Source organism: Salvia splendens, chromosome 1, assembly GCF_004379255.2.
Source record: "Salvia splendens isolate huo1 chromosome 1, SspV2, whole genome shotgun sequence".
Lineage (NCBI taxonomy): Eukaryota > Viridiplantae > Streptophyta > Magnoliopsida > Lamiales > Lamiaceae > Salvia > Salvia splendens.
In genome coordinates this window covers 6,090,059-6,107,724 of record NC_056032.1, presented here as the reverse complement: position 1 = coordinate 6,107,724, position 17,666 = coordinate 6,090,059, and the positions used below count along the sequence as shown (strand labels likewise).

The 17,666-nt window shown below is 40.3% G+C and overlaps 2 protein-coding genes, 1 long non-coding RNA gene and 1 pseudogene across 4 annotated transcripts; 2 read left to right on the top strand and 2 right to left on the bottom strand.

The window, feature by feature from the left end:
* Positions 1 to 44: 44 nt before the first annotated feature.
* On the bottom strand, positions 45 to 7,475 carry LOC121748940 (annotated as a pseudogene).
* A 2,397-nt stretch (positions 7,476 to 9,872) lies between these two features.
* Positions 9,873 to 10,907, top strand: LOC121803175. The gene is made up of 3 exons (XM_042202878.1): positions 9,873 to 10,422; positions 10,500 to 10,574; positions 10,695 to 10,907. The coding sequence occupies exons 1-3, from the start codon at positions 9,973 to 9,975 to the stop codon at positions 10,749 to 10,751; spliced, it is 582 nt and encodes a 193-aa protein (XP_042058812.1). The 5' UTR covers positions 9,873 to 9,972; the 3' UTR covers positions 10,752 to 10,907.
* Positions 10,908 to 11,477: 570 nt separating this feature from the next.
* On the top strand, positions 11,478 to 14,306 carry LOC121794840 (vacuolar-sorting receptor 1-like). 2 transcript variants are annotated; one of them, XM_042193205.1, is made up of 11 exons: positions 11,478 to 11,821; positions 11,907 to 12,599; positions 12,664 to 12,752; positions 12,828 to 12,897; positions 12,975 to 13,135; positions 13,212 to 13,293; positions 13,364 to 13,446; positions 13,518 to 13,584; positions 13,655 to 13,783; positions 13,877 to 13,986; positions 14,065 to 14,306. In XM_042193205.1, the coding sequence occupies exons 1-11, from the start codon at positions 11,524 to 11,526 to the stop codon at positions 14,152 to 14,154; spliced, it is 1,872 nt and encodes a 623-aa protein (XP_042049139.1). In that variant the 5' UTR covers positions 11,478 to 11,523; the 3' UTR covers positions 14,155 to 14,306. The 2 variants fall into 2 exon arrangements, with proteins under 2 accessions (XP_042049139.1, XP_042049131.1); XM_042193197.1 differs by having other exon boundaries at positions 13,512 to 13,584.
* Positions 14,307 to 15,008: 702 nt separating this feature from the next.
* On the bottom strand, positions 15,009 to 16,161 carry LOC121794832. Its single transcript, XR_006049363.1, has 2 exons — positions 15,779 to 16,161; positions 15,009 to 15,118 (listed from the first exon to the last, which is right to left on the bottom strand). It is a non-coding gene; the product is annotated as an uncharacterized LOC121794832 (long non-coding RNA).
* Between the last annotated feature and the right edge of the window lie 1,505 nt (positions 16,162 to 17,666).

Sequence of the window (17,666 nt, the reverse complement as noted above, 5' to 3'; positions counted from 1 at the left end):
GTACATGTATGTAGAAATGCAACATAGAAAGTGAAGCAATGCGTTCATCGCCCATCCGCATTCATAATCTGAGAAAAAACAGCACTCGGAGTCACCCCACTCGAGTCAAGACTAGCAACACTCCTCCACAAATCGAAATCATCAGCAACACTCCTCCGCGCTCTCCTGCAGCTGCAGCGCGAACTCCAGATTCCACAGCACATCCCCCATCGACGGCCACTCCACCCCCACTTCATCCACGCACTTCGCCGCCGTCTCCGCCAACTTCTCGAAGCTCTCCGCCGCAATCTTCCCCACCAGACACGGCTCCGTTATCCCACCAAGACTCCCACTCCGCCAAGCTCACCTGCTCACGCCCGCAAAGCTCCTCGAACAGCACCACCCCGAAGCTGCTGCCTCCTGTAGTACTCCGGGTCGAGGTACCCGAAGCTCCCCTTCACTAAGGTGCTCACGTGCGTGTCGTCGAGCGAAGGCCCTGTTTTCGACAGCCCAAAATCGGACACCTTCGCCACCCATTTCTCGTCTAAGAGGATGTTTGTGGTCTTGACGTCGCGGTGGATGATGGTGTGTTTTACACCCGTGTGGAGGTAGTGCAGGCCCCGAGCTGCGCCGATGCAGATCCCGAGCCTCTGCTTCCAGGAGAGGGCGGGGCTCGGGGCGTTGTCGAGATGCTCGCGGAGAGTCCCGTTCGACATGTAGTCGTTGTCAAACATGCTGAAATTAGAGAAGTCAAACATACCGAAATTGGAGAGCTTAATTAGAGGAGAAAGATGTGTAATTGATACAGAATTAATTTGTATACATTGTCCTAGAATAGGTTGATATCTTACCTAACTTACATTGTATCATCTCCTACTTAAGGAGGAAGGGCCGAGAGCTACAAATATATTGAAAAAGAATAAAATCATCTTCTCCCAAACTCTTTCACTATGAGCCTTAATCGCCTAACTCTCGATTACCATCTTTAAGATGGTATCAGAGCAGGTTCGGGACTCAGAACAGATTCATCACCGTCCCGGGCATACCTTTCCCGACCTTTCCTAGAACCCCTGCAAACCCACCAAGATGTCAGAATTTGACACAATCAAAGCCGAATCCACAGAAAACTTCCAACTATCCAATGTGAAATCAATCACAAAGCTTACTGCACAATTTGCAGAATTTGTGACTTCAATTACAGAGCTTACTGCACAATTTGCTGAAATTGTGAAATGGCAAAACAACCAACAATTAAAGCCATCAAACCAACACCAACCAAGCCAAATCTCCCCTAAACCAGAGTTGGTTCACCTACAATCCAGAATAAATGGAGACAATTACTCCTTCTGGGCAAATCGGATGGAGCACGCTATCGGAGAAGAGGGCCGAAACGGTGGAGGCCGAGGAGGCGAGAGAGCCGCAGCGGCCGCCGCACATGACCACGCCACCAACACCGATCCTCCGGCGGGCAGCAGTAGTGGCGGCGGCATCCCCGATAGCGGCGACGAAGGGTTACCTGGTGAAGCTATGGCTCCAACGGCCGCCGCACATGACCACGCCACCAACACCGATCCTCCAGCGGGCGGCAGCAGTGGCGGCGGCGAAGGGGGTGAAGCTAGGGTTCCCACGTCAGAATTGAGGGAGGCGGCCAGAATACCAAATCGCAAACATACATATGCCCAACACTTCTACATTCCAAAACTATCTCCCACAAATTCTAAATGCAATAACCGACCCCAGCCAAAAAAAACCATTCAGAATATACCCCAAAAATCCCAAATACTCCAAATTAACCCCCGCCCAAGAGTTATCTATCCAATTACACCCCAAAATTCCCGAAAATCCCAAAGCCATCCCCTGAATTCTCGAAAATCCCAGTTTCACCCCCACCGAAAGAAAAACGCAAAAAACACCCCCCAAACTTCCGAAAAATTCCAAACTGACCCCCCACTTGCAAAAACTTTGCAAATTGCACCCTCCCCTAAATATTATTTCGGGCCAACCATATCCTGCCGGAACTCCTTTGATGCCTTAGCCTGTTCCTCTACATCTGTTTCGGGCCCAAAAGACCCTCAATGGATTTTTGACTGTGGGGCAACGGACACGATATCGTTTGAAGCCTCGGATTTTGTTTCCATAGCCAAATCGAAGAAATCCTATGTCCAAACTGCCAGTGGGGACCTAGCACAAGTTATGGGGGCAGGCACAATCAATATCTCGCCGACTCTATGCCTCTCGAATTGTCTTTTTGTTCCGTCTTTATCACATAAACTGTTATCCATAAGTCACGTGACTAGAGAACTGAATTGCAAATTACTGATGCAACCTCGCTTCTGCATGTTACAGGATATCAAGACGGGGACGATAGTTGGGCGTGGCACGGAGCGAGACGGACTGTACTATGTGGACGAGATAGCCCAACAGAGTGTTGCAATGATGCTGACTCCCGGACCGACAGACAGACAGGCTTGGCTTTGGCATCGTCGGTTAGGGCACCCATCTTTGGGGTACTTTCGTCTTCTTTTTCCTGAATTAGCTAGATCCTTGAACTCCTTTCACTGTGATACTTGTGTGTTGGCTAAGAACCATAGACATTCCTTCAAATTGAACAACACTAGAGTAAAATCCCCGTTTGCTTTAGTACATTCGGATGTTTGGGGTCCCGCTCCTATCCCGGGGGGACAAGGTTTTCGTTATTTTGTGCTTTTTATTGATGACTACTCCCGCATGACTTGGATCTATTTCTTGAAAAATAAACATGACGTGTTTGATAGGTTTGTAGATTTCTATAATCTTATTCAAACTCAGTTTCAACACACCATCCAGATCCTTAGATCAGACAATGGGGGGGAATTTGTTAACAATAAAATGCGAGAATTTTTTAGGAATAAGGGATTAGTCCATCAAACCTCGTGTGCGTACAATCCGGAACAAAACGGGGTAGCCGAAAGGAAAAACAGGTACATACTCGAAATTACCCGAGCTCTCTTAATTGAATCTAAAGTACCAAAGTCGTTTTGGCCAGAAGCTGTAGCAACCGCTGTGTACCTCCTAAATCGTCTACCTACTGGCATTCTCAACTTCAAAACTCCATTAGATATTTTTTCCCAACACTTCGACATCCCATCATCCCTATCCCTAGAACCTAAAGTGTTTGGATGCTCGGTCTTTGTCCACATTCCTAAACACGAGCGGTCCAAATTTGATCCCTGCGCGCTCAAATGTGTTTTCCTAGGCTATGGAAAAAATCAAAAAGGTTACAGATGCTATGACCCTAAGACTCGTAGGATACACACCACAATGAATTGTGATTTTGTGGAAGGGGAATACTTCTATGCCCAATCTAGTAGTCAGGGGGAGACACAAACTTCAGCCAATGGCCCGAATAATGACCTCCTAGATTGGCTACCAGATACTCTAAACAACCAATTAGGGGGAGTGCCACCAGGGGAATTACAAACAGGGGGAGAGCCACCAGGGGAACTACAAACAGGGGAAGAGTCACAGCCAAGTCCTGTCATAGACGTTGGTCCACCTGAGGAAGTTAGCAACACCGCCGGGCCGTCACCTCCGGTAATACAGAATGTCGAACAAAGTGACACTGACCAGTCGTCAACCCCGCCTTCGATTCCTGAGGTAAACAGTTCAGATTTTGATAATATAGCTCCGGACAGCACTAACATTCATAGGGGCAATGGAGAGGAGTGTGGAACAAGTGGACAAAATGTCGATTCAACAGACCCATACGAGTTACCTCCAAGAAGAACAAGAGGAGTGCCTCCTCGAAGGTACTCACCAGACTGGAAAGGGAGAAAGGCCAAATATGCAGTCTCCAACATTGCGCAAAGTCACCTATCAGAAATGGCCCGAGCCTTCGAAACTGCTCTATATGAAGAAGAAGACATTCCGCAAACATTTGAGGAGGCAAGTAAACATAAACACTGGAGGGAAGCCATGAAGAAGGAGATAGACGCCTTAGTAAAAAATGGTACATGGGAGAAATGTACATTGCCAACAGGAAAGAAGCCAGTTGGATGCCGGTGGATATTCACCATAAAAAGAAGGGCAGATGGTTCAATCGAGAGATACAAGGCGAGACTTGTGGCTAAAGGATACACCCAAGTATATGGAGTGGATTATGAAGAGACATTCTCTCCAGTGGCAAAGATGGAGACTGTGCGTACACTATTATCTGTAGCAGCTTGCAAAGACTGGAATCTACACCAGTTCGATGTGACTAACGCATTCCTCCATGGAGAACTAGAAGAGAACAAGGAAGTATACATGGAAGTCCCACAAGGTTTTTCCGGGGAATTCGGAGAAGGAGAAGTTTGCCGGTTACGGAAAACCTTGTACGGTTTAAAACAGTCTCCACGGGTCTGGTTTGGCAGGTTTTGCCAAGCTATGTTCAAGCACGGATTTCAACAAAGCCAGTCCGATCACACACTCTTCACAAAAAGAAGAGACAACAAGGTAACTTGCCTTCTTATCTACGTTGATGATATGATTATCACGGGAGATGACGTAGAGGAAATCCAGAGGCTGAAGGAGAATCTGTTCAAAGAATTCGCGATGAAAGATCTAGGAGCACTAAAATACTTCTTGGGGATAGAAGTGTTGCGATCTAAACACGGAATATTCCTAAGGCAGAAAAAGTATGTTCTAGATCTATTGGCTGAAACAGGTCTCCTTGAATGTAAGCCCGCAGACACTCCAATGGTTCCTAACCATGGTTTGAAGATAGAGGATGGAGCAGAGCTCGCAGACAGAGAAAGGTACCAACGACTTGTCGGAAAACTCATCTATCTCTCACACACCAGACCCGACATTGCATACGCTGTGGGTATTGTAAGTCAGTTCATGCACCTACCTCAAGCTAATCACATGGAAGCTGCATTGAGGATCGTGCGTTATTTAAAAGGAACTATAGGATATGGGGTTTTCCTAGCAAAGAGAGAAGACTTGGAGATTGATGGATACACCGATGCTGACTGGGCAAGCAACCCGGTGGATAGAAAATCTACGGGAGGCTACTTTACTTTCATAGGGGGAAACTTGGTGACATGGAGAAGTAAGAAACAAAAGGTTGTAGCACTATCGAGTGCTGAAGCAGAGTTCCGTGGAATGAAGAGTGGACTCATGGAAATCCTCTGGCTAAGAAGGTTGCTCACAGAAATCGGGTTCCCACCTACTCGAAAGAGTCGACTGTTATGTGACAATAAGGCCGCCATCAGCATTTCAGAAAACCCAGTGCAACACGACAGAACGAAGCACGTGGAAGTTGATCGGCATTTCATCAAAGAAAAGCTAGACTGCGGTATTATCGAGTTCCCATTTGTCCGTTCGGAAGAACAACTCGCGGACATACTAACCAAAGCGGTTCTACCAAAAGTCTTCAAGGAAACATTAGCCAAGTTAAGCATTGGAGATACCATTGCTCAACTTGAGGGGGAGTGTCAAACATGCTGAAATTAGAGAAGTCAAACATACCGAAATTGGAGAGCTTAATTAGAGGAGAAAGATGTGTAATTGATACAGAATTAATTTGTATACATTGTCCTAGAATAGGTTGATATCTTACCTAACTTACATTGTATCATCTCCTACTTAAGGAGGAAGGGCCGAGAGCTACAAATATATTGAAAAAGAATAAAATCATCTTCTCCCAAACTCTTTCACTATGAGCCTTAATCGCCTAACTCTCGATTACCATCTTTAAGAGTCGTAGACGAGGATCATCTCGTGCTTCTCTTGGCGAGGGAGACGAGGTGGCGGTGTCGGAGTTTGGACAGCATCTCGATCTCTGTTTGGAACTCGTGCACCCCTTGCTGTGAGAGAGGGTTCCCTCGTTTGATGGCGACTTTGGTGGTGGTGCCGTCGGTGATCTCGATCACGCCGCTGTAGACTTTTCCGAAGCCACCGAGGCCGAGGAGGAGAGCCTTGTCGAAGTTGTTTGTGGCAGCTTTGATCTCCGCGAAGGAGAAGTGGCGGCAGATGCCCGAAGGGAGGCTGCTGCCGATTGATGTGGCGGTGGTGGTGCTGCCGGAAAATAACGAAGGTGAATTGCCATACTTTGATTTTGATAAAGTGAGCCACCCCTCTTCTTCACCGGCGGCGGCCTTTCTGCGGCGGCGAGCAACTAGGATTACAAGTACAACCACTATAAGAGCGGAAGCTCCGGCGCCGACACCTCCTCCGATGGCGGCGGAGTGATTCTTAGACGGCGGTTTATTGCTTGCAGGAGCGTCGGGTGTTCGGGTTGGGTTCTGGTTGGATTCGGGCCACCGAGATTCCCTCTACTGTCATTAATCTTGAAAATCTCCAATCTGTTCAAGATCGCATCGTAGAATTGAGGATTCGAAGCCGTGTAAGGATGCAAATCCAGCCAAAGATTCTGCTGCGGCGGACCGCTAGCGACGAACACCACAAAATCCCGGTGAATCGGAACTCCATTTCCGCCGGCCCAGGCGATCACATCCGCTACCGCCGCCGCAGTCTGATTGTTCAAGAAAGTGGTGAAAACAATCAGATTCGTTTTATATATATCGCCGCTTATCTCACAGAAATGGAGCCTAACAATGTATGAAAATCCAGAATCAACAGTGAAGTACCAAGTAAGGTTTGAATTCCGATTAACAGACAAATTAGGCAACATTGGTCTCAGCGTCGTGTATAAACGCAGCGGCGCCGCGTAGTTTACCGGCGCCGCCACCGTCACGTTGGGTTCAAGTCCTCTGACGAAACCATGCGCCGCGCCGAACAAGTAATCGTCGTCGTCGCCCCACGACCGGAAAAGGCCGTTTTCGTTGGACGGCTTGATGGCATTTCCGCCGACGTTGAGGCGTCGGACGTTTTCCAAGGCTGTCGCGTTGTCAATCTGGAAACCGCTGGATTGGCCGACTGCGAGAGCAGACGCAGTGGCGAAAGTGTCGGGATGGGACACGAGTTCGATACCGTTCACGAAAGCGAAAGAGTTGGTGTCAGAAGCCGGCGCGAATGTGACCGTGAGAGATTCTTCCCCGGCGGGAATGATAATGGAAAACTCCTTCACCATGCGAGTGAGTTCGAGAGCTTCCATGGTCTGCGTGGCGCTGAAGTTTTTGAGGAGACTGTAGGCGCCGGAGGTGGCGAAGAAGAGGGCGTCGGCGGCGGTGAGGTTCCGTATGCGGCGGAGTAGAAGTGGAAGCGGAGGAAGACGCTGCCTGGGGATGCTGGGATGGTGTAGGACTGTAGGTGAAGTTGGAACGGGAGACTCGGGCGGTCATGTAGGGGATTTGAGGGACGTCGGGCTTCTGCGTGGCGGCGGTGGAGGGAGAGAAGGTGGTGTCTGAGATCCATTCTCGGCCGTCGGAATCGGTGGCATTTGGGCCTCCGCAGTTCAAGAAAATCTGGTCGATTGGGATGTAGTTGGTTTGATATTGTGAATTGACACCATATAGATTATGAGTTAAGAAGCAAGTAGTGATAATTCCCAGAAATTGAATGATGTTCCTCATGGCTATCAAGTGAATGTGGTAATGAATTTCATGATCATCTTTGGCAAGGCAAATATAATAAAGAGAGAATGGGTACATGGTTTGATCAGCAGAAGCATGCAAGATAGTATAAAGAATGTTAAATCAAGTTGCAAGAAACTACGACCAAGTATTACTTCAATCTAACTAATTCTTGGTCGGAAAAGCCTGCTTCGTTATTACTACTAGTACTATTTTATTGTCTATGAGATTTGTTTTTTTCTCTTCTGTTGTTTTTAGGGATTACAGAAGGTTAATTTGTGGTCTAGTGTAGACTGGACTGTGTGGGTAAGCTTATAACTCAAAGCTCCATTGTCAAGTAGCTTAAAAGATTTCAGGCTAACTGTCTAAAAAACAAGTTAATTTCTGGTTATTCTTGCAACTTTTACAAATTTTAGGTTTAGGGTTGCGTTAGTGTGCTAACTAATTTACAGCAATAACTAATAACTTTTAATTCTGTGTATTAAAATTATCAACACAAAGACATAATTATATCAATACAACATGTAAATTTAAATATCAACACAAAGACACAAGTTTATCAACACAAAAATATTGAAAAATTTATGTCTTTGTGTTGATATTTTTAACATACAAAATTGATATATTATTTATTAGTTATTACTGTAAATTAATTAGTATTTAATCACACACCTTTAGGTTTATGTAGTATTTTTTTAATTGTCTCATAATGAAAATTTTTGATGTGGTACATGCATATGTAAAATTAAAGACATGATTGATTGAATGTATTAAATGACATCGTTTATGTACATATGGCCGAACATTTTGCTCACATAGTATTTTCCGTATGTCACATCATACATAATTTTTCCTGAATTCAAGATATGGAATGATTGACAAAAATGTGAAATTTATACTGTGACTGGTTTATTTTTGTTAAGTTCCAAGATGGACTTTGATGATTTTTTCAACAATTTGACCAAAGATTTAAACATATAGAATTGTTGTTTTGTACAGATGAAATTCTTTAATTTGCATACGCTTAAGATTAATATGTTTAAGGCAAATTGATGGTTAATAGTAATATTGAAGGTAATTATTGTGAAATTAATTGAGTAATGGAGTATAGTGCAGTAAACTAATTAGTTGTTCCCTTTAAGCATACCATGCATAAATGGAATATAATGTGTGAAAAACGTAGACACATTAAAAGAGTAATAACTAGTATAATGGTTGTTGATGATATGCTGAAATAGTCACGCAATGTCTATGTCAGGAAAACAATGAATTGTGAGGATAATGAAATGTTATTTTAATGAACTACTACTATCATTAATATATACTCCTAGTAGTGTATGAAATTTGGTAGCAGTCAAGTTGCGAAACCGGCCACAACCAAAAGTAAATACTATTTTTGAAATGAAGACTCCCTTAAACACGATGTGACCCATTGCACTATATGGGAGCTAGTCAATTGCATGTTGGCTTGCATGAAGGAGACGATCTAACTATCTAAGCATCTGTATATTTGTTAATCATATTATTTTATTTGAAATGTAATAATATTAATAATAATACAATTGTAAAACTCAACTAGCCAGTACACAACACAAACTCAGAAAAAAAAAGAAGAAAGAACTCAAGCAGCCGAAATAGCCAAGGTCAATCACTACCATGGGTCGGATTATTTTCGAAAAAAAAACAATCAGTTTTTAGTCTTAGTCAAGAGTCAATTGTAATAATAAAACAAACTAAAAAATGATATAAATATATTTACATTTTCCCTTTTCTTGGGCTAGTAACTAGTTTGAGGTTAACTTATGGTAAATTGTCATAAGGGTGGCTCCAAATAGCTAGCATAATTTTCAGTGTAGCCTCTTACTAAAAATATAATACTTCCTCTATTCGCGCATACTCGATTCATTTTGACTCGACATAAATTTTTTTAAAAAAATAAGTGAAAATATTTATAAAGTGTGAGTCCTACTTTTATTTGGAATATTAATTTTATGCTAATAAATTGCTAGTAGATTGCAAGTCCAATTACCAAAATAAGTAAAAGTAAATGTGATATGGAGTGTAAACAAACCAAAAAGGAAATATGAGACAAATATTTGCGGACTAATGAAGTACAGATATATCATAATGATTTTTATAATATTCATATTTAAATTTAAATAAAACAATAGTAAATTCATACTTACTATACTTCACTATTTTTTCTCTACTTTATTAGACTAAAAAATTTCATCTAAAATCATGTTTTATATACGAAAATGAATGAGATAGGACGAAGTATTAATTTATCACTAGTTAATCTTGATTTGAATTTGAATCATTTAATTTTGTATGACCAACTCTCACATAAGTAGCCGTTGCTTGTTTTTTTCAAATTTAAATCCATTCATTCTTCTTCATTCACTCTTTTTTATGTTCTTAACCACTCCTCTTCTCACCAACAATCTCAATCACATTCAATAACCTTCCCCTCTCTCTCTCTCTCTTCGAAGATAAAATGCTGGTAGCTCGATCCCCAATCTCCGGCCACAAGCTACACCACCGCCCGAGCAGCGGCCGCAAACCGCTCCAGCCGAAGAACTCGCCGTCGACTCCTTCTGCCACAAAATTAAAACCAAACCCAAATCACGCAGCTGTTTTTTGGGGTGAAATAGATCAGAGTAACAAGGAGAATATCTACTCCACCCCTGTGAAAAAGGAGCGCATCCAATTTCAGATCGAGTTTGATTCCTTCGATGCTTCTCTCGCGGAGGAACTGAACGCAATCCGAGAAAAGGTCGAGCGGCTGCGGATCGATAAGGAGAAGACCGATAAGATGCTGAGAGAGAGATCGCTCCTGCTCGATTCGCAGATGAAGGAGATCGTCGATAGAGGGATGCAGCAGAAGCAGCTCGAGATTGAGGTCGATCGCCTCTTCCGATTGAAGGAGATCAAGCTTTCCTGCAAGGTATGCAGTGTAGATCGTTAACATTTTTTTATAAATATCGAATTGATTCGGCGCTGATTGTTGATGGAAATATGTAGAGCGTATCACCGATTCGGTCGTTGAGGGAGAAGGAGCAAGCGAAGAGGATAAATCAGGAGCAGGATCAGTTCAAGGCAAGTGCAATTTTGGGGATTAGGGTTTATCTTTTGTTTCTCACTTTCATCTATCGATTCATTTAGCTGCGAAATGGGAAATTGAATTAGATTTGAGTTAGTTGCTGTGTTTGTTTTCAGGCCAAGAATCATCATTCTGAAGAAGTGAAAGAAAAAAGCATGAAGAGTGAGAAGTGAAATGATTTTGGATACTCTTCGTCATCGCCATTTCTGGTTTTCCTCTGGAAAATCAGAGGCAGATTATCATTAGCACATAACATATTACTTGATTTGAGAATATTTCTGTTGTAATGTATTGTATGGTCACTATCAAAATGGATAACTCTTTGGTCAGTTTTTGAGTGTTTTTTCTTGTTCATTTAAAAGAAAAACTATTTCAAAAATTATTATTAATATGTGCAAAAATTACAAAATTCAGTGCAACAGATTTGGTTTCAAGATAAATAATCTACATGTAATTTATTGGGTTTGGACAGAAATGATGTCCAATCTTAATAGCTACACGCCACGTGTGAATGATAACTTTAATTGCTGTGTTCAAGTCTTGACCAACTAACTATTCCCGATTTAGACCTGATCAACTAACTGCGGTTTCTTAGATCTACATGCATACTGTTTTCACGCTCCTAAATTAGTGTCTTTGCAGCTGTTAAAAAAAATAAAAATTAAAAATTGGTTCTACTTTTATGAACTCATTAAGTTTGAGATTTTATCTTACATTCATGCCTTGACCATCTAATTAATAAATACAAAATCCATCTCCTTGATCTGTTTTTCTTGTTTATATTCATTCCGAAAACAGTCTTCAGAATTAAAGATTCAAACTTTATTATATTGCACTTGTGGGATTTGTTTTGTTGATGTATAATCGGAGCATTGGAGAAGAAGGGCTCTTTCCTTATTGATCGAAAGTGAGAATCTTCAAAGATATACACATTTATAGAAGAAGATGAGAGAAAAAGTGAGTGTTTTTGTGTGTGTTTGTGTGTTAATGTTTGGATCAATCTGTTTCGGAACTTTCCTTGTGGAGAAAAACAATTTGAAGGTGACATCACCTGAGTCAGTGAAAGGCGTCTACGAATGTGCAATAGGAAATTTTGGGGTGCCTCAATATGGAGGAACAATGGTTGGCTCAATATTCTACCCCAAATCCAATCAGAAGGGCTGCAAGCCTTACAAAGACTCCGACGTTTCGTGGAAGAACAAGCCCGGTGGCATCCCCATCTTCCTCCTTGCAGATCGAGGAGGTAACACGATACGGATATCTATTCCACCTCATTACATATATACTCCTTTTGCATGTATTAAACATTTTTGAATGCTATGTGTCAGAGTGCTATTTCACTTTGAAGGCGTGGAACGCTCAGAATGCGGGAGTGGCGGCCATCCTCGTTGCAGATGACCGAGTCGAGCCTCTGATCACGATGGACACGCCCGAGGATGGTGACACGCAGCCGGATTACCTCCAAAACATAAGCATTCCTTCAGCATTGATCAGCAAAGGGCTAGGCGATAGGATCAAAGAAGTGTTGTCGAAGGGGGAGTTTGTGAGCATCAATCTTGATTGGAGAGAGGCTCTCCCGCACCCGGATGAGCGAGTTGAGTATGAGTTTTGGACTAATAGCAACGACGAATGTGGCCCAAAATGTGAGAGCCAGTTGAATTTCCTGATGAATTTCAAAGGGGCTGCTCAGATTCTTGAGCGGAAGGGATACACCGAGTTCACTCCTCATTACATCACGTGGTACTGTCCCGAGGCGTTCATCATGAGTCAGCAGTGCAAGTCGCAGTGCATAAACTACGGGAGGTACTGCGCTCCTGACCCCGAGCAGGACTTCAGCAGAGGTTATGATGGCAAGGATGTGGTTGTCCAAAACCTGAGGCAGGCGTGTTTCTTTAAGGTTGCGAAGGAAAGTGGGAAGCCGTGGCAATGGTGGGACTACGTGACAGACTTTTCGATCAGGTGTCCAATGAAAGACAAGAAGTATAACAAAGAGTGTGCTGATAGAGTGATCAAGTCACTTGGTAGGCTAATCAAGAATGTGTTTTTCTATGGTTCTTGATGATCTGATTGAGTCTTGCTTTGCAGGATACGACGTTAGGAAGATCGATCAGTGCATTGGAGATGTTGAGGCGGACGTAGACAACCCTGTCCTAAAAGCAGAACAAGAAGCACAGGTTTGGATTTGGTTTTCTTTCCTATGCCTTCTTTGGCTGAATATTCTAATGAATGTGGATGCAATTTGTGATCAGATTGGGAAAGGCCCGCGAGGAGACGTGACTATACTGCCGACGCTAGTTATAAACAATCGGCAATATAGAGGTATCAAGAGCAAGAAATGGCCTTTTGTGATATGACAGAAATGTGACAAGAATGATTTTGTGCAATGTTTGATCTAGGCAAGTTGGACAAAGCAGCAATTCTCAAGGCCATTTGTTCGGGTTTCGAAGAGACTACTGAGCCTGCCATTTGCTTGAGTCGAGATATGGAGACGAACGAGTGCCTACAGAACAATGGAGGATGCTGGCAGGATGATTCTGCTAACGTTACCGCTTGCAGGGTATTTTATTTCATTTCCCAACTTAATGGTGTACGGTTTATTGTTGTACTCCACTAAATAGCAAAGAGTGCTGTAGGACACTTTCCGGGGGAGGGTGTGCCACTGCCCGGTCGTGCAAGGAGTTAAGTTTGTAGGCGATGGCTATACTCACTGTGAAGGTATTATAACAGTCATGAAAGAGGTTTAAGAGAGTGATGAATAATGCATTTTGTCAATCTCTTTGTGCAGCTTCTGGGCCTTTGAGGTGTGGGATAAGCAATGGAGGGTGTTGGAAGGAAAAGAGGCACGGTCGAACGTATACAGCTTGCACTGTGAGTAATATGGCTGATTCTGATGGTTTAGAACTATTGAAATATTGTTGATTGTGGTGTGAAAGTTGCAGGATGATCATATATCAGGTTGCAGTTGCCCACAGGGATTTAGAGGAGATGGTGTAAGAGATTGTGAAGGTAATAACATCTTATGTAATGAGAAGAGTGGATTTGTTGGTTTTACTAAATGTGATGAATTATGTGTTAGATGTGGATGAATGCAAGGAAGAGCTAGCATGCGAATGCCCAAATTGCAAGTGCAAAAACACATGGGGGAGTTATGAATGCAGCTGCAAAAACCATTTACTTTACATTCATGAACATGATACATGTATTAGTAAGTATATACAGATAAAAGAAAAATTGGCGGAAAAATCACTAAGTTTGATGATTTTTTTGGTGATTTAAATAAAAGGAATTATATATGCAGGTAAAGAGGGTGGGATAAGTGAAGTGAGTTGGGGCATAATGTGGGTGGTCATTCTAGGCTTGTGTGTGGCTGGAGTAGTTGGCTATGCTCTTTACAAATATAGGCTTCGGGTAAGCCTCGGGCGAATTGATTAACTTTTTAAGCCGAGAGCACGGATAGGGTTTGATTTGGATGGAAAATGGGTGCAGGGTTACATGGATTCGGAGATAAGGGCTATAATGGCTCAGTACATGCCCTTGGACAATCAAGCCGAACTTCCTCAAGGGACCACCGTCTAAGCAGCTATGTAGACTAATGTTTTGGTGCATGAGGACTAAACTCAAGATCACTCCTTTTTTATTCGGTACAAATTATTTCGATGCTTTAATTGATTACTATATATTTATCAAATATATTTCATGTTTATAGTGAAAATATGTCTTGACTTGAGTGTCACAAATTGGAAAATAATGAAATAGATTCATATTCTTGGTGTATCTGATACAACTACAGCATATTTGTAAGTTAGAAGAAGGTCATCCATCATATGGGCCCAATAACAGCACCCTACTTTTACATTGGTTTCATTCAATAGCTGTATTGGGCTTCCAGTGTTTATTTATTTTTTCTTTCGAATATTTAGATCATAATTTGGAGTTTCTTTGTTCCAAAAAACTCCAATTGGAGTATATCCTATATTAGAGAAAAGATAATTGTACATGTACATAGTATCTTTAAATTTAAGTGAATTTAATATAAAAATTTTATGTCGAATCGTAATATGATTTTGAGCTTCATTTGAATTAATTATACAATATTTATTGATCATAACTTGATTTAATAACATGAAATTATATTATATACATTAATCTGTTATTTAAACTTTTAAAAATGATGGATTGATCACGCAAAATTGTAATTTAAACTACAATTATCCATATTGGTATCATATACTCCATGTGTATGCACATTATTGATTCAACGAACAATAAAATCCGTGCCGTGTTTGTTTATCTCTTAATTAATTAATTAATGTACATGGATTAAGTGTGTACATGAAATTACTTGTTCAAAGGAAACAAGGTACATCCCCTTTGTTCTTTCCCAAAATGTACAAAACATACCGGTACGGTATAACATGTCACATTCAACATTCCACAAATTCATTCTCTTATATTTTTACATCAACACTCATATACACGAGCATCAGAATATAAAGAAACAAATTAATTGAATAAAATTTTCGAAATCATGATAATGGTCCTGCAAAAGTAGAAATGGCCAAATCACAGGAAATTTCTCAGTAATTTCAGAGTGGAAAATGACCAAATAATGGGGAAAGTTCGCAGTCATTTCTTCAAAATTGTCTTCACCTTCCTTACCAATATCACCACATTTTTCGAATTTTCAAAAAAAGCAAACATTTCGAATAACTCAACCAAACCTTTTCTATATACAAACTATCAAACAAAAATAAGCACATTAACAAGAAATTAAGCAAATTCTCGAATAGAACAAGCTAAATATCGCAACAAATTAAGCAATGTACAGAAAAAACAATAAGCAACTTGTCGTAGCCAAAATAAGCATAGTTTAGCACAAAGTAAGCAATCATTTGTACAAAATGAGCAATATTTCGAATAGATTAAGCAAAGCTTTTGAACACACAAATATCACCCAACAATAAGCACATTCAACAAGAAATTAAGAAAAAAACAGATTTAAGCAACAAATCAGCCGCAATTAGCAAAAGGAATACAACGTTAAGCATAAACACCATACCAAATTGAAATAACCAAAAACATCTAACCAAAAAAATAAAGCAAATAAACATAAATTCACGAAACGGAGGAATATTCAACAAAACATAAATTTGCAAACATAAATTCATGAAACAAGAACCGAGAAAAAACAGTAAATTACCAATTCACGAAGATTCTTCGACGTTAGGCTCTGTGGTGTTCGAAATTGCTCGTCTTTTAGCCATTTATCGAATTGGTGGTCGGTTGATGCGCGGTTCGCACTCTGTTGGAAAAAACTGGACTTTATTGTCGCCGAGATTGTGGTCAACGGCGGGATTGGGCTAGGATTTTGATTTGACAATGTGTTTTTGGAGGTTTTTGGAAGTGAACGCAGCAAAATTGAGAAGTTGTATGAATTGGAAAGAGAGTGGAAAGGTTTGAAATGATTTAAATGAGTAGACGGATTATGTAATTGAGTGACCCCTGAAATCTCGCGCCTCTAATTCGGGGAGTGGGTTAAATACACAAACTGACTAATTTACCCTTAAATGCAACTAAAATACTAAAAAATGCAATCCCGGTTGATGAAATCATAACCCCACATCTGCATATCTAATGGTTCATATTAGTAGGATGTTATAACTAGATAAGTCTATGAGGAGTGTAGTGCTCCCCTAAATACTCATTCATTTAATTTAAATTTATATATTACATATTAATTCTTTAAAATAATATAAAAAAAGATTATATATTCAAATGAAATATTTAGATATTAAAGAAAAGATTATTTTTTTTATTGAATGTTGCATAATTTTTTCAAATCAAACTTAAAACTACGTGCAGATGTTTATAAGTCTTGCATATCATCTTTTTTTCTATTTTTTATAAAATAATAGCTATACAATTAATAATAATAATAATAATAATAATAATAATAATTTATATAAATAAAATTTAGATATATTTAAATTTTAGGGGCATTATGTACGTACAATTTGTAATTTAGACGTATATTTATCTTTTTTTTGGTATATATGATATAACCTCCGTCTTTTAAAACTAGAAACTTTTGAAATGATATAAGTTATAATTCGCAGTTAATAAAGTAATAGAAAGATAAAAAAAATTATTAAAGTATTATTAATGGAGAATGAGTTTCTTCTTAGAGATTTTTTTTTTCTAAAATAGAATATTCCTATTTTTAAGGGATAGACTAAAATGAAATTAGTTTCTATTTTTAAAGAACACAAGTAATATAATAACGCAGATAAAGTCTGTTAAAAATATCGATGCACTTTTTATTAGCACTAAATAAACCTGCAAGTATACAGAGTATATATAGTATATAGCTAAAGGTCAGTACCGGATATCGAACAAGGGGAATAAAGTCATAGCTGACTATCTTCTACTAAGCTTCGTTCACTATTTGGAAAACCGAGAATTTTGGAGATTTTGAAAACTAAAAGCAGTTTGAAAGCAATAACACAACTAATTGCAAATAATTAAAGAGGTAAAAGTATGAGAGATAAAAGAATTCCAGGGATGTGCGTTCACAGTTATGGTTATACAAATTCCAACTACAATATCCTAGCACAGTTTATACTTCGATAGAACGAGTCACATAAGTTTTGCTCATGCGGTACAAGCGTAGATTACTAACACTAGGGTTGTCAATCCTAGATCCGTAACTCCTAAAAGCTCCTAAGACCCTTGAAAAGTTCTCACTCTCAATTAACAGTGTCGTTTTAAGGGAAGCTAATTGTAGTGTCTACTAAGTGGATCTAACTCGCCAACCTCCTCTCACGATTATGTAGCAAGTTATATTAAATCATCACCGAATTTGTCACTCAAACGTGAAGCATTATGGAACAACTTAGGGAAGAAACAAAGTAAAAATAAAACGGATATTAAATAGCAAAACGGAATTGTATAACCAAAGTCGTTATTAACACATCCCTAGAATCCTATGAATTTAGTTACACATAATTGAATAAGCTAAAAACATAGAATGAAGGGAAAACAAAGTGAACATAAGAACTAAAGCAATAAAACTCAAATGTTGAATCCTT